Below are 25,384 nucleotides of genomic sequence, written 5' to 3' on the forward strand. Positions count from 1 at the left end.
CCTACAAATATATTTTAAAATACAAAGTGACCAGTGATCTTGTTTTTGGGGTAGGAACACTGACATTGGGGGCCTGGTTAGCAGGAACCCAGTGCCCTTCAGTCAAAAACCAGGCAGAAAATGGTGGAATACTGCAACCAAATCCCAGTTTCCTACAAACGGTATTAAAAATGAATGTGGAGATTAATTCAGTTCAGCCAGATCATATTCCACATGCCAGACAATGCAAATATGCGATCACCCTAAAAAAAAAGCTGACAAGAATCTGAAATTTCACTTATCCTGTTCCATGGGAAGTGGCTTCTATGACTCCTTCAGGTAATTCGACACATCCATGATTGCAGGTTACGTGGCTTCCATCTTGAGTAAATCTCATTTGAGTCTCAGAAATTCATCAGATGAATTTTAATTATCCATTCAAGATTCCAATATATCAGGGCCTCTTGTCCATTTGGGAGAACCATAATGTTCCGCCCATCTGGAAGGGGACATTTTGATAACCTCATATCTGTCTGGGAATACAGATTCTGTAACCATTCACCCATGTTGTTGAGCATAGCCCTTTACCTCCTGCATACCTAGGCAGGAAAACCTATAACCAGTCGACCTGCCAGGGAACAGTATGAGGATTCTGACTGACACAAATAATATTCAAAGCGTCATTGCAGTTTGTATAAAGGATTAAAACAAACACATTGATATTCAGAAGGAATGGCTTGCTTGTGTGAAGTAGTCCCCTGGATGTGGCAGAACTGACTTGGTCTTGGCAGTCATGATGATGTTCCAACCTAAAGCCGTAAGAAGTAGTCAGGTGGGGGAAGGGGTGGTCCTCTAACACCCGGGTCCAGCTTCATCACTATTAATTCTCAAAACGTGGTACGTGCTACAACTGCTCTATACACTAAACCTATGGCAGGTGCACTAGTCCAGTGTTAGTAAATGAGGGGAACATTTGGTGCACCTTTTCAAGTCCAGGGCCTACTCATAGTCAGGGACAAGCTAAGGCCTTTGCATACACGATAGATTAGTGTGACACCAGGGCAAAAACGTTAGGATACCAGAAACAAGCAGTCAGGCATGGAAATGTGTTACTAAGGGGGTGATATTCCCTTCCCAATATTAGTCATCTCTAAACTTGATGTTCTAGCTGGATCAATCTAGTCTTCCTTCCTGTATTTTGTAGACCTGTCTCTGTAGAAACAAATCACTGGATGTGGAAGTTTTTGGATTCAAAGCATTTGAAGTATTTCTCTTGCATGCTCTGGTGACACCATAGTATCTCCCCGCCCCTGGCCTGGATCCAGTGTCTCCCCATTCAGTGTGGACTTAAGAAGCTAGGGCCTAGGTCCAGTAAATGTCCTGAGCCCAGTAAACACCCCTCCTGTTCACTTCCAGCCTTGGTCCAGTACCTCTAACTGCCCTAGTAGAGTTTTCATTTGGCTTGAGCCCAGTATCCTTCCTTGTAGGTCCATTTTGAACAAACTCCACATAGGTACTCTCCATCTCCTTCCACTCTGGCCCCAACAACAAAGTGGCTCCTGTAATCAGGGATCCAGTTTCCTTGTTGTTACCCTATATTCTGTAAACATGCCTGTAAGATCTAACAGATTGTATTTCCTTCTAGGCAATAAAAGAGGAGACAGATGGATTGCATGATGAACTTGAATTCATCCGTATCCTTGGGACTGACTTAATCTTTGCCTGTGGAGAGACTGAGAAACCAGAGGTGAAGAAGAGCATCGATGAGGTACGACTGAGAATTTCGTTGCACACGTCCTGAACCTTTTGAGCTGAGTGCAATTTGCCCTACTCTTGTGTATGCTCTCTTTACTAAGTTATTTGCACTGTTTCCTCACTCACCCTATCTCTGTATTGGTCTTCATATGCCCTGACCTCATCGTCCAACTTTTTGCACTGATTTATAGGTAGTTTGCCTTCTCCTTCCGACTTGTACGGAGCTGATCATGTTGTCCACTTATCTTCCAAGCACCTACTGATTTGAACATAACCTACCTTTGCCTGATATCTGTATTGGCCTTCATCTGCCCTGTCCTCATTCTCTGCACCAAATCTCTCATAACCCTGTCCCACATTCTCTCAATTTTGATCTCTTCCTGCACTATCCTGCTATACCCACAAAGTTTTCTTTAGTAATCTAAGTTTCTTATCTCCTTCATAGATGAATAATGCCTGGGAGAATCTCAACAAGACCTGGCGAGATCGCCTGGATCGCCTGGAGGAAGCCATGCTGTCTGCCGTGCAATATCAAGACACACTGCAGGTGAGAGAGAACCTACCTCCACACAGGTGTTCAGGTACAATTGCCTTGCCTTAAAGTAGTAGTTATGCTTCAAACAGTAGTCATTGTTGGCTTCTCTGAGCCTATATTTACTGTGCATTCCTCTTTGAACTGTTGTTTGTGCTCCAAGATCCAATCGCTTACTTATGTTTCACTGGCCATATTGGAGGAACCACTGATTTCTCTGTGGTACTGAGTGTCCTGTAGGAAGTGGCTACCTATGACATAGCAGGCCACGCTGCATGATTCAATCACTGATGTCTGATAATGATAAAGAAACCAGTTACTGCCCATTGGCATGAAGACCATGCCACAAGAACATGTTACATGGTACTGACATACTGCCCGTACAGGAAAGTAATTCTCCTGTATTTCGTTTGCAGGCAATGTTCGACTGGCTGGATAACGCAGTAATTAAGTTGTGTGATATGTCACCTGTGGGCACAGACCTGGATACTGTCAAGGACCAGATCAACGAGATGAAGGTACAAAGTCAAAGCAGTCTTTGTGATAAAAAGGCTGATGTGTTCTTTGGGTCTGTATTTAAAAGGCTGTTTCCTTTAAGTAAGTTACAATTAGGAAGGAGGAGCAGCATAGGGCTGTGAATTTACATGGAAAACGACACTCCAAGTACCTTACACTCACAATCCTATGCCCTACTACCGTAACCTAATGTGAAGATGGAAACCTCCATTTGCTTATCCTTCCTCTATCCTGTAGGGTACCTGATTGAACAATCTTTTCCCATGCACTGTAGCATTCCGTAGAATCACTAGACTCTCTTGTGGACAACCACAATATTTTAGTGTACCAGCATGCGGAAAACAGTCTTCAGTATCTGAGCACCTTACAGCTCACTTTACTGGAGCTAGAGAGCCCATAGGGGAAGTAGGTCCCTTGGAACATGTTTTAGCAACATGGGTTTGCCTCCAAGCTTTACTAGTCTGTAAGGTGCGACCAAGGTTAGCAATCAAAAGGAAAAGATGATGCATTTCATCAATCTTCACCCTCTGATCTGCTCAGGATTGCTCTGTTTTACTCTGTGGCTGGGGTTAGGAGAGATAATCTCTCTTGATAAAGAGTGACAGGTCAGGGGTGGTCTCCAGGCTCTAGCTAGCCATTTACAGCTTGGACAAAGGGTAGCTTTCTTGCTTAGAAAAGAAAATAACACTATATTACTGTCAGAGTCTTCATAAGCACTGTCCACCTTCACCTCTCCTCACATTAGCATGCAGCAGGTACCAGAGTGGGCCTAGAAAGAGCTGCATTATTTCAGCTCTGGAAAGTACAGAGCATATAAAGCGTAAGATGAGCCCCATTCTTGGGGCGAGTACAAGGATTGTTGCTAGCCTACCGAGCATTTGGTTGCTGGTTGTCTTGTGAAGTTAACCTGGTCCTTTTTTCCATCATTTTGTAGGAATTTAAGGTGGAGGTTTACCAGCAGCAAATTGAGATGGAAAGGCTCAGCCACCAGGGTGAACTGATGCTGAAGAAAGCCTCAGATCAAACAGATCGAGACATCATCAAGGAGCCTCTTACTGAACTGAGGCATCTATGGGAGAACCTGGGCGAGAAGATCAATGACAGACAGGTGACAGCGCTTTTCTGTGAGGCCATATGTGCTGCTGTGGCAAAGGCTGAGATTCAACAATGGCTGGGGTCAGGAACCTGGGTGAAGGCTGGGCTTTAATTAGTGTGAGGGTAAGAGCTGTGAAAGCTGCTGGGGTAAGAGCTTGGCCTGTGACATTTGGAGGGAAAAAGTGGGGGAAATGGTTTGGGCAAGGGATATTTTTGAAGCAGTTTCTATCTAAAGATTGCATTGCAGACACTGGGGCAAAAGTGGGCTTAATATAGAATCAAGGGAAGATGCCTTGGCTACTTCTGGAGAACGGGATGAATCTGGGTCAGAGCCAAGATTAGAAGCTGGATCAGGTCTGCAGAGGTAGCCAAAGCTGTGAAAGGGAACATAATAGGCTCTGAGACGGTGGCAGTGGCAGGATAAAAAGACTGTGATTAGGCATTGGCTCGGAGTCAGGTTTGGGTGTAGGACAATGACGGTGCAGAGGTGAGAGATGAGGCCATAGCACTGGCCGTGTTAAGAGCTGGATAAACTTTCTTAAATAATGGATAGAGTTGTAACAGTGTCTAGGGTTTGAGGCAGTGGTTGCTCTTGGTGTTTTTACACTGCTTGAGAGAGGAGTGGATCTGGGGCTGGAGCAGTAGCCAGAGGATGGCAATGACAAGGGCATGGGTGGAGACAGTGTCCTTGTGATAGGACTAGTACTTGGGTTGGGCACAAAGCCTAGGGCTGTGATGGGGACATACTTGGAACTTGGGTCGAATTCTAGGAGGAGTACATTGGGTCTGAAGTAGGGGCTCCACCTGTGAGTGAATCTATGGCAGTGTCTGTTGGATGATGAGAAGACTGGAACTGCAGCGACAGCAGCAGCTAGGGCATTACGACTGATGCCATTGTTGTACTAAGCTAGATCACTGGCTTGTGTGGGAGCCAGGGTTGCGTCACAGACTGCTGCTAGCACCAGCGTTTGGGCGCAGCTTGAGTCTTTTGTCTGTGCAGGAGCTTGGGGTTATGCTCCTTCCCAGCTCACCTCGTTTTCCTCAAATTTTCTTCCAGCACACTTTAGAGGCGGCACTGCTGGCACTTGGACAGTTTCAACATGCGCTGGCAGAAGTGATGTCGTGGCTGACGCACACGGAAGAACTGTTGGATTCACAGCGGCCGATCAGCAATGACCCGAAGCTCATCGAGGTCGAGCTTGCAAAGCATCATGTACGTTGTAATTTTTAGCATAACTTGCTATAACCTGATGCTAACTTTGGGAGTCTTCTGAACACACAGGGAAAGACTGCTCCTTGTATGTGAATTATCTGTCTCTTAGCCACTCAGTCACACATGTTTCTGACATGGTATGTAGTCACCACCCCCAAGCACCCCCATGCCCCCTTTTACAGACATGTTCATCCTATCATCATGTCCCCATTGCCCATTAAGTGGATGAGATTTTCCTGCCGCTGAAACTGTTTCACGGTACAGCTTTTTCCCCCACTGTACTGTGCACTGTATGAGACCTTATTTACACCTAATGTCTCCTTTATATGTTTAATTAATGTATACAGATCTTCATTCACTGTTTAAGAGCATTCTCATGAAGAGCGTTGATACACAGGAGGGAGGACCTATTCATGTCACACAATACAGTCAGTGCACTGAATGGGAGTGTTTTGATTGCATGCAGTCCCTTCAGTGGATAAGAGATTTCCCAAATATCCTCCTCAAATCACTGTATGGTCTCACACTGTTCTGCCTTTGCATTCTATTCAATATCTGTCAGCCTTCACTCACTGTGTAAACTGTTCACTGAATAATAGTAGCCTCAATCTGCACTGTCGGCTCACTCTTCAAGTGCTTGGTCGCATAGCCCACTTGATTCACTTTGAGAGACTCCTGATACTGTGTTGCCCCTGCCGTCCATTTGTTACATGGGTGCTTCCTCATTTGAATGTATCAGTTTTGAGACCTTCCTCTCTGTGCTGTCCCACAGGTGTTAAAAAATGACGTCCTGGCCCATCAAAATACAGTTGAGACTGTGAGTGATGCTGGTACTGAGCTGCTGCAGTCGAGCGCTGGAGATGATGCTAGCAGCCTGCGAAATCGACTCCAAGCTCTCAACCGTTGCTGGACCTCTGTGCTGCAAAAAACAGAGGAGAGGGAACAACAGCTGGAATTGGCTTTACAGCAGGTACCAAACCCAGTGTAGCAGGCATGGTAGCCCACTCAAACAGTCTGAAAATCAGTGTTGTTGCTCAATAGAGGAGCCTAGTCAAAAGCTTTAGCAATGTATGCAAATCTGTTTACTGATGCACTGCATAAATAACCTAAAATACACTCCTTAAATATGTGCATAGCTGTGTCATCTCAAAAATGGAATCCCCAAATCACATGCTGTTGAGTACATGCAGTCCCATGTGCCACTGTACAGATGTAAATTACATTTTTACATCAGTAGTTTTCTACAAGTATTTTCTTTTCATATTCTTATATTCTTCATATTATTCTTGTTTATGAAAGTACACATGTAGTTATTAAGATATGTTGTCCTTATAAACATTCACAGATATGTGAACACTAAAAAGTACTTTTGCAGACTGCATGGTACATGAGCCCGTGATTTTCATTGTTGCTTTTATTTGACTTTCTTTTCTCTGACAGGCCCAGGGTTTCTGTGGCGAGATTGAAGACATCCTGCAGTGGCTGATCAGGACAGAAAGTTTATTATCTGGATCTAAATCCACTGGAGGGCTGCCAGAAACAGCACGGGAGCAGCTTGCTGCACATATGGTATGATATGAAAGTGTTATTGTGTGTCATGGGGATCCTTGGGGTTCTGTTGCTCCATGGTTGGTGCGAGGGGTGTGTGGGGTGTCTCATGATTTCCAGTGTGTTTCTCCACATTGAAGGAGTTTGTAAAACCCAAAATGCTACTCCTGACAAATGGGCTGGATCCAGTGTGTTAGTCCATTTTTGTGCAGTCTGAGAGTTGTTTGGGATCTCATTGCGATCTGGTACATTTTCCCATTACACAGGGCCCCACTGTGTTATCCTATGACAGTGGGATCTGATGGAACCCAGTGTGTTAGTATCTTGCCATGGGACCCAGTATGTGTAGGGGATCTGGTGATACCTATGGTCACTAAAGCAGTGTAATACAGTCTGTTGGTCATTGGTGGTTGGATTCGGTGAGATCCAGTGTGTTAGTCCATGGCCAATTATCGAAAGGTATCTAGTATATGCCATTGTGGCACCCCATCGCTGTTTGATGCAGTGTGTTGTTCCATACCGATTCTATCCATTAATGTGATGGGAGCTAGTATGCTGTGCAATGGCTAGTGGTTTGGTGAGTTCCAGAACTTTAACCCACAGTGGGATTTGATGAGTTGTGGTTTATTACAGAAGGGCATCTGGTGTATTACTTTATGGTTTCAGTGTCAAGTTGTAGTACTTATAAGGGGTCTGCTGTACGGTAACTGGGCCTCCCCAGAGCCTCATTTGAAAACAGCTTATCTTTTTTTAAGCACTTTTTGCTATTATTTTTACTCATTTGTGACCTTTTTCAGTGTTAGTTAATCTGTAATATTTGTTGATGGAAAGAGTGTGAAACGAAGTCTTGGGGGAATCTTGTTAAGTGCAATCACTGTGTAAAATTGCTGAATATTACCAAAGGGAGAATGTGGAACTTTTAGAGATTCGGGGGCCATTTTCGTGTGCAACTCAAATTAGTACTGTAACTGGGGTCTACACGACTTCGTGGCCAGCCACGCTCCCTCACGGGTGGTGCCGGACTGTTGGAAGCGAGTCTGTCAAGCCGTTTTGATAGCCCCAGTTGGAGCTATTGGGTTTCTAAGTGCCATACTACATTTAATCTTTGAAAATTCGTATCTTGTGTATGTTTGATTTTTGTTGGTTTGGTCTTGTTTTACTCCGATAAGTATTGGCTATTTTTTAAAAGTGGTGTAGAGTACTTTAGTGGTGTTTTTCACTCTGTGTGTGTGTGCGCAAATACTTTACACGTTGCCTCTGAGATAAACCTAGCTGCTTGAGCCAGGGGTTATCTTAGCTGTGTGACTCCCTTACCCTGCCTAGAGTGAGGGTCCCTACTGGACGGGGTGGAAACCACTGCCATGTAGAGGCCCCATATCTAACACTGCTTATTTAAGTGCAGCCGTGGTGTGCCTCAGGCAAGCCCGTCTGCGCCCGAACGGGTCCAGGGGCCAGGAATGCTGTCCCTCAGTCTACAGGTAGAATTTCTTACTTAGCTTCCTCTCTGTATGCCCTTCACACCTTCACAATTGCAGCATGTGATCCCCCTCTCAACCTAGCCTTAGGAATGAGTAAAAGCTCTACTTGCCCCTTCGAAATAGTTGACCGCAATATTAAGTGTTCTAATGGGCTTTCTGCACGCCAAGCAGTTAACTTTAGGCTTTCATAATGTCATAGTTCACTACCCTTGTTTTCACTTTTTTTTAAATTAAATTGTTGTTTATTAGTCAAACCCAACTGGACATTTCTTTTTATTATTTCAAAAGTTTTATTTTTATTCTTTTATAATTTTAAAAACAGAGAACAGTGTACAGTACATACATTGTATATCCAAGGCATATGCATTAAGCCAATTAAAAAATAGATACATGTTCAAGCCTAAATTGTATTAAGTTGAGTAGTACAGAAAGGAAATAAAATAAGAGCTAACAGAGTGGAGAGAGGAGGGAGAAGAAATTGAATAAGATTAATCATGGTTTTGCTGTTATTTTCCTATTTAAGGGTTATAGTATATATTATAAGGGTTGAGAATAAGATACTCATGGGGTTGGGGCAATAGGTTTGTTCATGGTATCTTATTGGAAGCAAAGAATTTATCTAAGGAGCCCCATATGTTGTGTGCATGTGATTTCCATGGGGAGTTTTGGAGACCAGTGTTATCTGCTCCATGGATTTGAGTTATCCAATTTAACCAGTGTGCAAACGCGGTTTTATGTGTGGATTTCCAGTTAGCTGTAATTGATTTGATTGGTGCTGTTAGCAAGAGGTCAAGCAGTAGGCGGTCTGATTCATTTTTGATATTAGGGTCTAGAAAGCCTGTGATTAAGTATGAGAAATTGTCTGATTTGATGTGGAGGAGTTTGGATATAAATGAGAAAACTTAATTCCAGAAGACTCTTGGACCTGTCTGCAGTGACAGATCAGGTGAGGTAGGTCTCCTGTTTCTTCTCTGCAGTTCTAGCATGTAGATGTATCTACTAACTGTGTGTCGATGCGATGGCGTCCAATAGACATTGTGTATTAACTAGCATTTGGTTTGTGAGAGTATAGGAGTAACTTTATGTAGGGTTACTTATCTCCAAATTTGTATCCACTCAAGACCTGTAATATCTGATTGAGAATGGGCATTCCAGAGCTCTAGAGTCTTCCTAAATTTAGTTGCGTGAGTGTAAGGAAATGCCTCCTTGGCATGGTTAACCCCTGACTTTTTGCCTTTGCTGATGCTATGTTTTGAATTGAAAGTGTGCTGAGGCCTGCTAACCAGGCCCCAGCACCAGTGTTCTTTCCCTAACCTGTACTTTTGTTTTACACAATTGGCACACCCTGGCATCCAGGTAAGTCCCTTGTAACTGGTACCCCTGGTACCAAGGGCCCTGATGCCAGGGAAGGTCTCTAGGGGCTGCAGCATAGCTTATGCCACCCTGGGGACCCCTCACTCAGCACAGACACACTGCTTGCCAGCTTGTGTGTGCTGGTGAGAACAAAACGAGTAAGTCGACATGGCACTCCCCTCAGGGTGCCATGCCAACCGCACACTGCCTATGCAGTATAGATAAGTCACCCCTCTAGCAGGCCTTACAGTCCTAAGGCAGGGTGCACTATACCATAGGTGAGGGCACCAGTGCATGAGCACTGTGCCCCTACAGTGTCTAAGCAAAACCTTAGACATTGTAAGTGCAGGGTAGCCATAAGAGTATATGGTCTGGGAGTCTGTCAAACACGAACTCCACAGCACCATAATGGCTACACTGAAAACTGGGAAGTTTGGTATCAAACTTCTCAGCACAATAAATGCACACTGATGCCAGTGTACATTGTATTGTAAACTACACCCCAGAGGGCACCTTAGAGGTGCCCCCTGAAACCTTAACCAACTACCTGTGTAGGCTGACAGGTTCTAGCAGCCTGCCACACTCGAGACATGTTGCTGGCCCCATGGGGAGAGTGCCTTTGTCACTCGGAGGCCAGTAACAAAGCCTGCACTGGGTGGAGATGCTAACACCTCCCCCAGGCAGGAGCTGTAACACCTGGCGCTGAGCCTCAAAGGCTCACCCCCTTTGTTCCAGCACCGCAGGGCACTCCAGCTAGTGGAGTTGCCCGCCCCCTCCGGCCACGGCCCCACTTTTGGCGGAAAGGCCGGAGGAAATAATGAGAATAACAAGGAGGAGTCACTGGCCAGTCAGGACAGCCCCTAAGGTGTCCTGAGCTGAGGTGACTCTGACTTTTAGAAATCCTCCATCTTGTAGAAGGAGGATTCCCCCAATAGGGATAGGAATGTGACCCCCTCCCCTTGGGAGGAGGCACAAAGAGGGTGTACCCACCCTCAGGGCTAGTAGCCATTGGCTACTAACCCCCCACACCTAAACACGCCCTTAAATTTAGTATTTAAGGGCTCCCCTGAACCTAAGAATTCAGATTCCTGCAACTTACCAAAGAAGAAGACTGCTGAGCTGAAAACCCCTGCAGAAGAAGAAAGAAGACACCAACTGTTTTGGCCCCAGTCCTACCGGCCTGTCTCCTGCCTTCTAAAGAAACCTGCTGCAGCAGCGCTTTCTTAGGGACCAGCGACCTCTGAATCCTCAGAGGACTGCCCTGCTTCAAGAGGAACAAGAACCTCCCGAGGACAGCGGACCTGCTCCAAAAAGACTGCAACTTTGTTACAGAGGAGCAGATTTAAAGACTCCTGCAATCCCAGCAAGAAGCGTGAGACTTGCAACACTGCACCCGGTGACCCCGACTCGACTGGTGGAGAACCAATACCTCAGGGAGGACCCTCCGGCGACTCCGAGACTGTGAGTAACCAAAGTTGTCCCCCCTGGGCCCCCACAGCGACGCCTGCAGAGGGAATCCCCAGGCTCCCCCTGACCGCGACTGCCTGACTCTAAAATCCCGACGGCTGGAAAAGACCCTGCACCCGCAGCCCCCAGCACCTGAAGGATCGGAACTTCAGTGCAGGGGTGACCCCCAGGAGAACCTCTCCCTTGCCCAGGTGGTGGCTACCCCGAGGAGCCCCCCCCCTTGCCTGCCTGCATCGCTGAAGAGACCCCTTGGTCTCCCATTGATTTACATTGGAAACCGGACGCGTGTTTGCACACTGCACCCGGCCGCCCCAGTGCCGCTGAGGGTGTACTTTTTGTGTGAGCTTGTGTCCCCCCCGGTGCCCTACAAAACCCCCCTGGTCTGCCCTCCGAAGACGCGGGTACTTACCTGCTGCAGACTGGAACCGGGGTACCCCCTTCTCTCCATTGAAGCCTATGCGTTTTGGGCACCACTTTGAACTCTGCACCTGAGCTGCTGGTGTGGTGACTTTGGGGTTGCTCTGAACCCCCAACGGTGGGCTACCTTGGACCCCAATCTTAACCCCGTAGGTGGTTTACTTACCTGCAAAACCTAACAATACTTTACCTCCCCCAGGAACTGTGAAAATTGCACTAAGTGTCCACTTTTAAAACAGCTATTTGTGTTTTATGTGAAAAGTATATATGCTACTGTAATTATTCAAAGTTCCTAAAGTACTTACCTGCAATACCTTTCAAATGAGATATTACATGTAGAATTTGAACCTGTGGTTCTTAAAATAAACTAAGAAAAGTTATTTTTCTATAACAAAACCTATTGGCTGGATTTGTCTCTGAGTGTGTGTTCCTCATTTATTGCTTGTGTGTATGTACAACAAATGCTTAACACTACTCCTTTGATAAGCCTACTGCTCGACCACACTACCACAAAATAGAGCATTAGTATTATCTCTTTTTGCCACTATCTTACCTCTAAGGGGAACCCTTGGACTCTGTGCATACTATTCCTTACTTTGAAATGGTGCATACAGAGCCAACTTCCTACATTGGTGGATCAGCGGTGGGGTACAAGACTTTGCATTTGCTGGACTACTCAGCCAATACCTGATCACACGACAAATTCCAAAAATTGTCATTAGAAATTGATTTTTAGCAATTTGAACTATTTTTCAAAATTCTTTAAAGTCCTGCTAGGGCCTTGTGTTAGTCCCTGTTAGCATTGCTTTTAGAGTTTAAAAGTTTGGTAAAAGTTTGAATTAGATTCTAGAACTAGTTTTTAGATTCTTAAAAAGTATTCCAACTTTTAGAAGCATAATGTCTAGTACAGATTTGAATGTGGTGGAACTCGACACAACACCTTACCTCCATCTTAAGATGAGGGAGCTAAGGTCACTCTGTAAAATAAAGAAAATAACAATGGGCCCCAGACCTTCCAAACTACAGCTCCATGAGCTGTTGGCAGAGTTTGAAAAGGCCAACCCCTCTGAGGATGGCAACACAGAGGATGATGATAGTGACTTGGAGGGAGATTCCCCCCTACCAGTCCTATTTAGGGAGAACAGGGCCTCTCAAGCCCTGACTCCAAACATAATAGTCAGAGATGCTGCTTCCCTCACAGGAGGGACCAACATCTCTGAAATCACTGAGGATAACTCCAGTGAAGAGGACATCCAGTTAGCCAGGATGGCCAAAAGATTGGCTTTGGAAAAACAGATCCTAGCCATAGAAAGGGAAAGACAAGAGATGGGCCTAGGACCCATCAATGGTGGCAGCAACATAACTAGGGTCAGAGATTCTCCTGACATGTTGAAAATCCCTAAAGGGATTGTAACTAAATATGAAGATGGTGATGACATCACCAAATGGTTCACAGCTTTTGAGAGGGCTTGTGTAACCAGAAAAGTGAACAAATCTCACTGGGGTGCTCTCTTTTGGGAAATGTTCACAGGAAAGTGTAGGGATAGACTCCTCACACTCTCTGGAAAAGATGCAGAATCTTATGACCTCATGAAGGGTACCCTGATTGAGGGCTTTGGATTCTCCACTGAGGAGTATAGTATTAGAATCAGGGGGGCTCAAAAATCCTCGAGCCAGACCTGGGTTGACTTTGTAGACTACTCAGTAAAAACACTAGATGGTTGGATTCAAGGCAGTGGTGTAAGTAATTATGATGGGCTGTACAATTTATTTGTGAAAGAACACCTATTAAGTAATTGAAAGAAAGCGGGAAAGAAGGCGGACCATTGGGTCAAGACTAGGGTGTCCAAGACTTCCACAGGGGGTGACCAAAAGAAAGGGGTCACAAAACCTCCCCAGGGGAAGGGTGGTGAGACAGCCAAAAACAAAAATAGTAAAGAGTCTTCTACAGGCCCCCAAAAACCTGCACAGGAGGGTGGGCCCAGAACCTCTTCACAAAACAATTTTGGGTACAAGGGTAAAAACTTTGATCCCAAAAAGGCCTGGTGTCGTAGCTGTAATCAGCCTGGACACCAAACTGGAGACAAGGCCTGTCCCAAGAAAACAACCGCTTCTAACTCCACTCCAGCTAACACTGGAATGGCTAGTCTCCAAGTGGGATCAACAGTGTGCCCAGAGCAAATCAGGTGTCACACTGAAGCTACATTAGTCTCTGAGGGTGGGGTGGATTTAGCCACACTGGCTGCCTGGCCTCCTAACATGCAAAAATACAGGCAGCAGCTCTTAATTATTGGGACAAGTGTAGAAGGCCTGAGGGATACAGGTGACAGTGTCACAATGGTGACAGAGAAACTGGTTTCCCCTGGTCAATACCTGGCTGGACAAACTTATCCAGTCACCAACGCTGACAATCAGACTAAAGTACATCCCATGGCTATGGTAACTTTAGAGTGGGGAGGGGTCAATGGCTGAAACAGGTGGTGGTCTCCTCAAATATCCCAGTAGACTGTTTGCTTGGAAATGACCTGGAGTCCTCAGCATGGGCTGAGGTAGAACTGAAAACCCATGCAGCCATGCTGGGTATCCCTGAACTGGTGTGTGTCAAGACAAGGGCACAGTGCGAGGCTCAGGGTGAAAAAGTAGAGCTGGAGTCTGGAAAAAGGGCCCAGCCTACCAAGAGGAAAGGAAATACAACTGGGAAACCAGCTGCAACACAACAACAAAAAGAGAACCTCTCTTCTCAGGAAGAAGTTCTGCCCTCTGAGGGAACTGAGCCTATGGAGTTGGAACCCTATCAGGTTGAGCTCTTAGGCCCAGGGGGACCCTCAAGGGAGCAGTTGTGTAAGGGGCAAGAAACCTGTCCCTCTCTTGAAGGCCTTAGGCAGCAAGCTGCTGAAGAGACCAATGGCATGAAAACTGGAACACATAGGGTCTATTGGGAAGATGGGCTCCTGTACACTGAGGCAAGAGATCCCAAACCTGGTGCCACTAGCAGAGTGGTAGTGCCTCAGGCGTTCAGAGAGTTCATACTGACCTTAGCCCATGATATTCCCCTTGCTGGGCATTTGGGACAAACCAAGACGTGGGAGAGGTTAGTCAACCACTTCTACTGGCCCAACATGTCCCAGAAGGTTAAGGAGTTTTGCATCTCCTGTACCGCCTGTCAAGCCAGTGGTAAGACAGGTGGACATCCAAAGGCCCCCCTCATTCCACTTCCAGTGGTGGGGGTCCCCTTTGAAAGAGTGGGTGTGGACATAGTGGGTCCACTTGAACCTCCCACAGCCTCAGGAAATATGTACATACTAGTAGTAGTGGATCATGCTACTAGGTATCCTGAAGCTATTCCCCTTAGGTCGACTACTGCCCCTGCAGTAGCCAAGGCCCTCATTGGTATCTTTACCAGAGTGGGCTTCCCTAAGGAGGTGGTGTCTGACAGAGGTACCAACTTCATGTCAGCATACCTGAAACACATGTGGAATGAGTGTGGAGTGACTTATAAGTTCACTACACCCTATCATCCACAGACTAATGGCCTTGTTGAGAGATTCAACAAGACATTAAAGGGCATGATCATGGGGCTCCCAGAAAAACTCAAAAGGAGATGGGCTGTCCTCTTGCCATGCCTGCTTTTCGCTTACAGAGAGGTGCCTCAGAAGGGAGTAGGGTTCTCACCCTTTGAACTTCTGTTTGGCCACCCTGTAAGGGGACCATTAGCTCTTGTTAAAGAAGGCTGGGAGAGACCTCTTCATGAGCCTAAACAGGACATCGTGGACTATGTACTTGGCCTTCGCTCAAGGATGGCAGAGTACATGGAAAAGGCAAGTAAAAACCTTGAGGCCAGCCAACAGCTCCAGAAGTTATGGTATGACCAAAAGGCTGCACTGGTTGAATTTCAACCAGAGCAGAAAGTCTGGGTTTTGGAGCCTGAGGCTCCCAGGGCACTCCAGGACAGATGGAGTGGCCCTTACCCAGTGCTAGAGAAGAAGAGTCAGGTCACCTACCTGGTGGACCTGGGCACTAGCAGGAGCCCCAAGAGGGTGATCCATGTGAACCACCTTAAGCTCTTCCATGACAGGGCTGATGTGAATCTGTTGATGGTAACAGATGAGGATCAGGAAGCTGAGAGTGAACCTCTCCCTGATCTTCTCTCATCAAACCCTAAAGATGGCTCAGTTGATGGAGTCATCTACTCAGACACCCTCTCTGGCCAACAGCAATCTGATTGTAGGAGGGTCCTGCAACAGTTTGCTGAGCTCTTTTCCCTAACCCCTGGTCAGACACACCTGTGTACCCATGATGTGGACACGGGAGACAGCATGCCTGTCAAAAACAAAATATTCAGACAGTCTGATCAAGTTAAGGAAAGCATCAAGGTGGAAGTCCACAAGATGCTGGAATTGGGAGTAATTGAGCACTCTGACAGCCCCTGGGCTAGCCCAGTGGTCTTAGTCCCCAAACCTTACACCCAAGATGGAAAGAGAGAGATGAGGTTTTGTGTGGACTACAGAGGACTTAATTCTGTCACCAAGACAGATGCCCATCCCATTCCTAGAGCTGATGAGCTGATAGACAAATTAGGTGCTGCCAAATTCTTAAGTACCTTTGACTTAACAGCAGGGTACTGGCAAATCAAAATGGCACCTGGAGCAAAAGAAAAGACAGCATTCTCCACACCTGATGGGCATTATCAGTTTACTGTTATGCCCTTTGGTTTAAAGAATGCCCCTGCCACCTTCCAAAGGTTAGTGAATCAAGTCCTTGCTGGGTTGGAGTCCTTTAGTGCAGCTTATCTTGACGATATTGCTGTCTTTTGCTCCAACTGGCAGGATCACCTGGTCCACCTGAAGAAGGTTTTGAAGGCTCTGCAATCAGCAGGCCTCTCTATCAAGGCATCCAAATGCCAGATAGGGCAGGGAACTGTGGTTTACTTGGGACACCTTGTAGGTGGAGGCCAAGTTCAGCCACTCCAGCCCAAGATCCAGACTATTCTGGACTGGGCAGCACCAAAAACCCAGAGTCAAGTCAGGGCATTCCTTGGCTTGACTGGGTACTATAGGAGGTTTGTGAAGGGTTATGGATCCATTGTGACAGCCCTCACAGAACTCACCTCCAAGAAAATGCCCAAGAAGGTAAACTGGACTGTAGAATGCCAACAGGCCTTTGACACCCTGAAACAAGCAATGTGCACAGCACCAGTTCTAAAAGCTCCAGATTACTCCAAGCAGTTCATTGTGCAGACAGATGCCTCTGAACATGGGATAGGGGCAGTTTTGTCCCAAACAAATGATGATGGCCTTGACCAGCCTGTTGCTTTCATTAGCAGGAGGTTACTCCCCAGGGAGCAGCGTTGGAGTGCCATTGAGAGGGAGGCCTTTGCTGTGGTTTGGTCCCTGAAGAAGCTGAGACCATACCTCTTTGGTACTCACTTTGTAGTTCAAACTGACCACAGACCTCTCAGATGGCTGATGCAAATGAAAGGTGAAAATCCAAAACTGTTGCGGTGGTCTATCTCCCTACAGGGAATGGACTTTATAGTGGAACACAGACCTGGGACTGCCCATGCCAATGCAGATGGCCTTTCCAGGTTCTTCCACTTACAAAATGAAGACTCTCTTGGGAAAGGTTAGTCTCATCCTCTTTCGTTTGGGGGGGGGGGGGGTTGTGTAACGAAATGCCTCCTTGGCATGGTTACCCCCTGACTTTTTGCCTTTGCTGATGCTATGTTTTGAATTGAAAGTGTGCTGAGGCCTGCTAACCAGGCCCCAGCACCAGTGTTCTTTCCCTAACCTGTACTTTTGTTTTACACAATTGGCACACCCTGGCATCCAGGTAAGTCCCTTGTAACTGGTACCCCTGGTACCAAGGGCCCTGATGCCAGGGAAGGTCTCTAAGGGCTGCAGCATAGCTTATGCCACCCTGGGGACCCCTCACTCAGCACAGACACACTGCTTGCCAGCTTGTGTGTGCTGGTGAGAACAAAACGAGTAAGTCGACATGGCACTCTCCTCAGGGTGCCATGCCAACCTCACACTGCCTATGCAGTATAGATAAGTCACCCCTCTAGCAGGCCTTACAGCCCTAAGGCAGGGTGCACTATACCATAGGTGAGGGCACCATTGCATGAGCACTGTGCCCCTACAGTGTCTAAGCAAAACCTTAGACATTGTAAGTGCAGGGTAGCCATAAGAGTATATGGTCTGGGAGTCTGTCAAACACGAACTCCACAGCACCATAATGGCTACACTGAAAACTGGGAAGTTTGGTATCAAACTTCTCAGCACAATAAATGCACACTGATGCCAGTGTACATTTTATTGTAAACTACACCCCAGAGGGCACCTTAGAGGTGCCCCCTGAAACCTTAACCAACTACCTGTGTAGGCTGACTGGTTTTAGCAGCCTGCCACACTCGAGACATGTTGCTGGCCCCATGGGGAGAGTGCCTTTGTCACTCTGAGGCCAGTAACAAAGCCTGCACTGGGTGGAGATGCTAACACCTCCCCCAGGCAGGAGCTGTAACACCTGGCGGTGAGCCTCAAAGGCTCACCCCCTTTGTTCCAGCACCGCAGGGCACTACAGCTAGTGGAGTTGCCCGCCCCCTCCGGCCACGGCCCCACTTTTGGCGGCAAGGCCGGAGGAAATAATGAGAATAACAAGTAGTCGTCACTGGCCAGTCAGGACAGCCCCTAAGGTGTCCTGAGCTGAGGTGACTCTGACTTTTAGAAATCCTCCATCTTGTAGAAGGAGGATTCCCCCAATAGGGATAGGAATGTGACCCCCTCCCCTTGGGAGGAGGCACAAAGAGGGTGTACCCACCCTCAGGGCTAGTAGCCATTGGCTACTAACCCCCCAGACCTAAACACGCCCTTAAATTTAGTATTTTACGGGCTCCCCTGAACCTAAGAATTCAGATTCCTGCAACTTACCGAAGAAGAAGACTGCTGAGTTGAAAACCCCTGCAGAAGAAGAAAGAAGACACCAACTGCTTTGGCCCCAGTCCTACCGGCCTGTCTCCTGCCTTCTAAAGAAACCTGCTCCAGCGACGCTTTCTCAAGGACCAGCGACCTCTGAATCCTCAGAGGACTGCCCTGCTTCAAGAGGAACAAGAAACTCCCGAGTACAGCGGACCTGCTCCAAAAAGACTGCAACTTTGTTACAGAGGAGCAGATTTAAAGACTCCTGCAATCCCAGCAAGAAGCGTGAGACTTGCAACACTGCACCCGTCGACCCCGACTCGAGTGGTGGAGAACCAACACCTCAGGGAGGACCCTCCGGCGACTCAGAGACTGTGAGTAACCAAAGTTGTCCCCCCTGAGCCCCCACAGCGACGCCTGCAGAGGGAATCCCCAGGCTCCCCCTGACCGCGACTGCCTGACTCTAAAATCCCGACGGCTGGAAAAGACCCTGCACCCACAGCCCCCAGCACCTGAAGGAACGGAACTTCAGTGCAGGAGTGACCCCCAGGAGGCCCTCTCCCTTGCCCAGGTGGTGGCTACCCCGAGGAGCCCCCCCCTTGCCTGCCTGCATCGCTGAAGAGACCCCTTGGTCTCCTATTGATTTACATTGGAAACCTGACGCGTGTTTGCACACTGCACCCGGCCGCCCCAGTGCCGCTGAGGGTGTACTTTTTGTGTGAGCTTGCGTCCCCCCGGTGCCCTACAAAACCCCCTTGGTCTGCCCTCCGAAGACGCGGGTACTTACCTGCTGGCAGACTGGAACCGGGGCACCCTCTTCTCTCCATTGAAGCCTATGCGTTTTGGGCACTACTTTGAACTCTGCACCTGACCGGCCCTGAACTGCTGGTGTGGTGACTTTGGGGTTGCTCTGAACCCCCAACGGTGGGCTACCTTGGACCCCAATCTTAACCTCGTAGGTGGTTTACTTACCTGCAAAACCTAACAATACTTTACCTCCCCCAGGAACTGTGAAAATTGCACTGTGTCCACTTTTAAAACAGCTATTTGTGTTTTATGTGAAAAGTATATATGCTACTGTAATTATTCAAAGTTCCTAAAGTACTTACCTTCAATACCTTTCAAATGAGATATTACATGTAGAATTTGAACCTGTGGTTCTTAAAATAAACTAAGAAAATATATTTTTCTATAACAAAACCTATTGGCTGGATTTGTCTCTGAGTGTGTGTTCCTCATTTATTGCCTGTGTGTATGTACAACAAATGCTTAACACTACTCCTTTGATAAGCCTACTGCTCGACCACACTACCACAAAATAGAGCATTAGTATTATCTCTTTTTGCCACTATCTTACCTCTAAGGGGAACCCTTGGACTCTGTGCATACTATTCCTTACTTTGAAATAGTGCATACAGAGCCAACTTCCTACAGTGAGGTTGAAGAAAATAGTAGATTTTAGATACCTGGTGTCCTATTTTTGAGATTAGGGGTGGGTAGGGGGATCTTCATGGTGAGAGTGAAGCTTAGATAATGCTACTTTGATTTTAAGAAAATTATCGAATTCCTGGTTCTCAATATTGTATATTGCATGAAGATTTGCGAAGGTTAAGGGGTTGGAGGATGTGCCTAGTTGTTTGGGGGTAATGTATACCTTTATTTATCCAGGATTGCCAGTGAATAGTCTGATGTTTATACTTGATGTTTGGGTTGTACCAAAGAGAAGCAAGATTTGAGGATTTCAATTTAGATTGCAGTTTATTGTCAATTAGGAGTAAGGCATTTTTGGTGTTCTTAGATATATATATTTAGAGAATGGTATGTGCTTGTCAGTGGATGTAAGTAGGGTTGCTGGGTCAAGGTTTCCCAATAATGCTTTTTCCACTTCCAGCCTCAGTGGAGTGTAGTTTTCTGGGGGGTGAAAGCCGGTAGGTTCCTTGTGTAGCAAGAAAGTCTGTTTGGTAGTTTCTAAAATTAGGTAGGTTGAGGCCTCCTAGTTTCTTATTGTATTGTATTGTAATAGTATTTATATAGCGCTTACTACCCCTGACGATTTGTGTAAGGCTATTCTAGGTCCATTGCCTTGCCAAATAAAATTGTTGATCATTTTATCCAACTTACGCTGGAGGAAGTCATCAGTAAGTGTCAGGGGTAGCATACTAAGTAGATAATTAACAATGGGAGACATCCATGTGGTCCCACCAGGTAATGAATTTTGGAGACCCGCCATCTAGTAGCTGTTTAATTTTTTGAAGGGTTAGATGCTCGTTAAGGGTTAGAGTGTTGATTAAGTCTGACCCAAACTCGATTCCTAAGTACTTTATGTATTTCGACAGCCAGATAAGTCCTGATTCACCTAGTAGTGTTTTAGAACCTAACTGATTCAGAGATTTTACCTCAGATTTGTCTCGATTTAGTTTGTAGCCTGACACTCAAGAATATTGCTTGATTGTATCCATGAGGACCTGTATGGGTAAGTAAAGGTAGTCAGAGAGGATTAAGATGTCATCTGCCTAAACGCTGGTGTGGTTGTCTTCCTATATAAATCGATTCCTGATATTTGAGGGTTACAGTTAACGTCTAAAACTCGACGTTTCAGAGCTAGTAAAAAAAAGTGACGGCGAAAGTGGGCAACCTTGTCTCTTGCCATTTTCGAGGTCAAATGGTAAGGATACAAGATCATTTACGGAGATGCATGCTTTGGAATTACTTTACATGGCCATTCTTATGAAGTCTTCTCCGAGATTAAAAGTTCTGCAAGACTGTTCTAGAAATGTCCAGGAGACTTTGTCGAAAGCCTTTTCAGCATCCAAGGCTATTGCTATGGATGCTGAAGACGAGTTCTTGGCTCTCTCCCTATGACGTGGCACAGAAGGCAGGTGTTATCACTGGATATCCTATTTTTTTTAGAAACCTTACCTGAAAATTACTGATTAGTATCGGTGAAGAAAAGGTTGAGTCGTTTGGATAAATCTTACAGTCCAGATTTATTAGTGAGATTAGTCTGTAGTTTTTTGGTAATAGTAAATCTTTCCCTTCTTTGGGAATGACAACTATGTTTGCTTCAGCAGATGTACCATTAATTGTTTTCCAGAAGAGGCATAGGTGTTGTGTACATTTATTAGAGTGGGTTGAAGGGATTTAGTGAAGGTTTTATAAAATTTGGCGTTAAAACCATTGGGTCTAGGGGCCTAAATGTCTTTTAGTGTGCTGATAACCTCTGTAATCTCAGTTATGGTGATTGGCTTCGCTAAGACTTTATCTTCTTCAGAGAGTTTGGGAACCTCCATTTTATTTAAATACTCTTTACATGGTTCAGTTTTAACTTGATTATCTTCAGAGTATAGCGCTGTATAAAATTGTCTGAAAATGTCTAAAATTTTGAGGGTTGATATGGGTGATATTCAACTTATCTTTAAATTAAGTTATGTTCTTTTGGCTTTGTGTTTAAGGTATCATGCTAGAATCTTTCCTGGTTTATTTGCGTCGCAGAGTTTAAGATCTTTGAATTTATTGATCCATACACCTGCTCTTTCGCTAAGTATTCTTTTGTATTCATATTTCTTTGTGGTAAGTTTGGTGAGGATCTGTTTTTCCAGTGTCTTAATGTGGTAGGATTCTAAGAGACTAATTTCATTCTCCAGTTCTAGGAGGGATTTGTTTTTCGTCTTATCAATTCTTGTTTTCAATTCTATTAATGAGCCTCTTAAGGTCGCTTTAAGAGCGTCCCAAAATGTTTGTATATGCATGTCCGGGGAGGAGGTATTTGTGAGAAAGTCAGAAATGAAACTTTCTTCTTTATATTCTCTTGGTCATTTAAAATCTTATTATTGAAACACTATCTTTTGGTACGGGTTCTAGAACTGGTCCCAGTTAGTAGTGTGTTAATTCATTCATTATCGGAAATTACTATTGGTGAAATATTTGTTTGGTTGATTAGGTGAGTATGGGAACCCAAGATGAAGACAGTCTATTCTCGTGTAGGAATTAAGAGGAGGAGAATAAAAGGTATAATCGCTCGAGTCAGGGTGTTGAAGCCTCCATGTATCTTTAAGATCATATGTAGCGCAGATATCTTTCAGGATCCTGTGTGCTTTAGACGGGCGATAGTGACATGTGGATTGTCTGTCTAGTGTGGTATCTAGTGGGAGTTTGAAGTCTCCAGCTACAATTAAGAGGTCATTGGTAGGTATATGCTCTAATTTTCCTGAAAGTGTATTCCAGAATTCAGTCATCGATGTTTGGGCCGTATATTAACAACATGTAATCTAGTCTCATCTTTCTTTAGAGTAGTTATGATCCATCTTCCTTCTACATCAGAGATACAGGATTCACTTAGTAAATTATTATTTTTTGCAGATCAGTGTAATTACAACATTTTTTTGTGGATTGCCGTAAAACATTGTATGTCACTAATCCAATTATTTTTTATTTTGGAAGCTTCCGTGTCTGGGATCCGTGTCACTTGGAGAAGGATAATATCCCCTTTGGTTTTGTACAGATAATTCATTATTTTTTGCAGTTTTATAGAATGGTTAATACCCTTTACTTTCAAAGAGACAATATTGATGCTATTTATAATATTAGAGTTAGTCATAACTGTGTAGTATATGTTGGTGGTGTAGGGTGATGTGTATTAAGAGTAAGTTTAGTAGAAGACCTAAAGTTAAGGTAACATCTTTAGAGGAGTCAAAATGTACAATTACTCCTATGGTTGAAGGATATTTCAGTTTGTATGATCTCTCGTTTGTATACACAAGCTGAGTATGTTTATATTTTATTTTTTCACGATAAAGTGAAGTGTTCCAAGAAGTGTTTGGTGTGTGGGATCCATTGCGTGTATCATCTATTATCCTATATGGTGAAGTCTTAGGAAGGATGTATTGTGTGGAGTAGTATAAATCTGGTATGAGTGTCACACTCATAACAACACTAAAATTCTCAGCAGTAGGTACAGGAGAAAGGAAGGGGGGGAGGAAAAAGATAGCGCTCGAGAAGAAATAATAACACCCTCCCCACCCTTTAGTCCCACCCCCCCTACCTCCCAACGTCCCACAAACGCCATGGAGTGGGTGACAAAGAAGAGCGAAACATCTCTGGAGACGAAGCAGAGTTTACATTGTGATGTGTCCATCATTTGCCACTTCTATGATAGAGATCCAAAGGGAAGATCACGTGTATATAATTGTGAATGTACAGTGGAAGTCTACTGAAGATTGGGAGCATGAGTAATACATATGACGCAAATGGTTTGATATAAAATGCGAGAAATGGCTAAGTGGTAATTACCATATATAACTTGCTTATTAAGTGGCGCAATTCCAAAGCTTTAGTAAACTAAACAAGATATGTAAAATCATATTTTGTTAGTTAACAAGTATAGACATTTAGTAGTCAATTAGTAATTATGAACTAACCTTGGTAAGTTATGGATTGAGAGTGCCTAAAAAGTGGTTAAACCTCACCTATCGCCCCCCTCCACCCCCAGTATCCTAATAGCTGTAACAATCTACTTTTGGTGGGTAGAAAGAAAGAGTCAGTCAATACAACAAGTAAACCTTAAACTCGATCATGAAAAATGTATGTGATATAACCTTTTTAGGAGGAAGCATTGTAGTAAAGGAGGGACCCAGTGGAGTGCTAAGGAACACTCTGAATCCTCAGTTTCCGTGAAATTGGAGCACTTTACGGGAAAAAATTTCAGGTTTTCCTTTTCTTTGACAACGTTTTAGATAGTTCCATCTCTTGTCCCGCCAGCTCATCTAGGAAAGTTTTTAAGAGCATTATGTTCATTGAAGATTTGATACTTCACATCCATTGTGATTCTGAGCTTTACTGGATCTGCAAAAGAAAATTGTATTTTCTTGTCTTTGAGCCTGTCACGTAGAGCCAAAAAACCTTTCCTTGTATCTACTGTTGTTTTGGAGTAGTCGTGTGAGACGTAGATTTTTGATCCGTTCCAATTAATATGGTTATTTTTACGCATGTAGAGTAAAACTGCTTTGGCATATTGAAAACACAGAGGTTTGCATACTATTGGTCTAAGTTTAGTTAGCGCCCCATGAGATTGTTTGAATGTTGGAACTCTATGTGCTCTTTCTAGTTCAAATTTTTTGTCTAATTGGAGGCATGTAACTTGAGGTAGCCAAAAGTGAATAAAGGAGACGCACGAGTTGGGGGAGCCCTCATTGTTTTCAGATCCTTCAGGAATCCCAAAAATTCTTAAGCTGCCTCTCCTATTCTGGTCTTCCAATTCGGCAATGTCTTTTTTTCATAGATTTCGTTAATAATTGATGTATTCCAGCTCACTGATACTTTGTTCTGCTTCTAATAGTTTGTTATTGACAGTGTTGATGTCAGCTGTGATAGCAGTCAGTTCAAGCTGCATGGAGTCAGCGTGTTTTTTTTTTGTAGATTTAGCGAGGTTGTGCACTTTCGAGAATCGCATCCATCGTACTGTTTATATCAGCTTTACTTTTGATTGGTAAGTCTGGAAAGGTTGGCTCCTCTTTGGAGCGTTTAACATGAGGTTTAGGTTCCTTCTCAGCCATATTGAGCTCTGGTTAACTTGACTAAAGTGATGGAGTGATGGTCGAAATTGATGGCAGGTCAGCTGTATGTGGACGTGATTATATATCGTATTTTTTTGAAGGAGTAGCTATCACAGGCTCAGTACGAATTTTGCACTGGTGCCACAATCACTGGGGTTGTCTGACCTTTGTGTCCCCTTAACAACAGGGGCGTTTTATGATCTGAAGGCAGAGGCTATGGAGCGCCAAAACTATAAGTTTGTGCATTATGTTATAGTTCTTTTAATCTTATAACAAAAAAATACAAGTTTCTATGGTGACATTTCTTTTATTTCGTCATGTTGAGCGTTCAGCTTTTCATTTGTCAAATGTCGACTTCACTGGAATATTTGCATCATTAAATTAAAATACTATAAGCAGTAGTATGCTTGTTTTCACAGTTATTTAGACATATTTGGGAAGGAATTGTGCATAGTTTCTGCATGGGTGCCATTTTATGGTCAGGCAAGTTGTTTTAAATTACCAATTTGCTTTCCTTACACCTGACATTATAACTTTGAGAATAATATAAATGCCTGGATTCACTT

At 44.8% G+C, this 25,384-nt stretch overlaps 1 protein-coding gene across 3 annotated transcripts in view; it reads left to right on the plus strand.

Moving 5' to 3' along the window:
• Positions 1–25,384, plus strand: part of MACF1 (microtubule actin crosslinking factor 1) — a 1,225,213-nt gene that overhangs the window by 881,649 nt on the left and 318,180 nt on the right. For all 3 annotated transcript variants that reach the window (XM_069223412.1, XM_069223414.1, XM_069223413.1), the window contains 7 exons: positions 1,625–1,747; positions 2,180–2,281; positions 2,683–2,784; positions 3,717–3,890; positions 4,935–5,090; positions 5,863–6,060; positions 6,531–6,659. In XM_069223412.1, coding sequence (XP_069079513.1) covers positions 1,625–1,747; positions 2,180–2,281; positions 2,683–2,784; positions 3,717–3,890; positions 4,935–5,090; positions 5,863–6,060; positions 6,531–6,659 — 984 coding nt within the window. The remainder of the gene's footprint in view (positions 1–1,624; positions 1,748–2,179; positions 2,282–2,682; positions 2,785–3,716; positions 3,891–4,934; positions 5,091–5,862; positions 6,061–6,530; positions 6,660–25,384) is intronic.

The sequence above is a fragment of the Pleurodeles waltl genome, chromosome 3_1 (assembly GCF_031143425.1).
Source record: "Pleurodeles waltl isolate 20211129_DDA chromosome 3_1, aPleWal1.hap1.20221129, whole genome shotgun sequence".
NCBI classification, from domain to species: Eukaryota; Metazoa; Chordata; class Amphibia; order Caudata; family Salamandridae; genus Pleurodeles; species Pleurodeles waltl.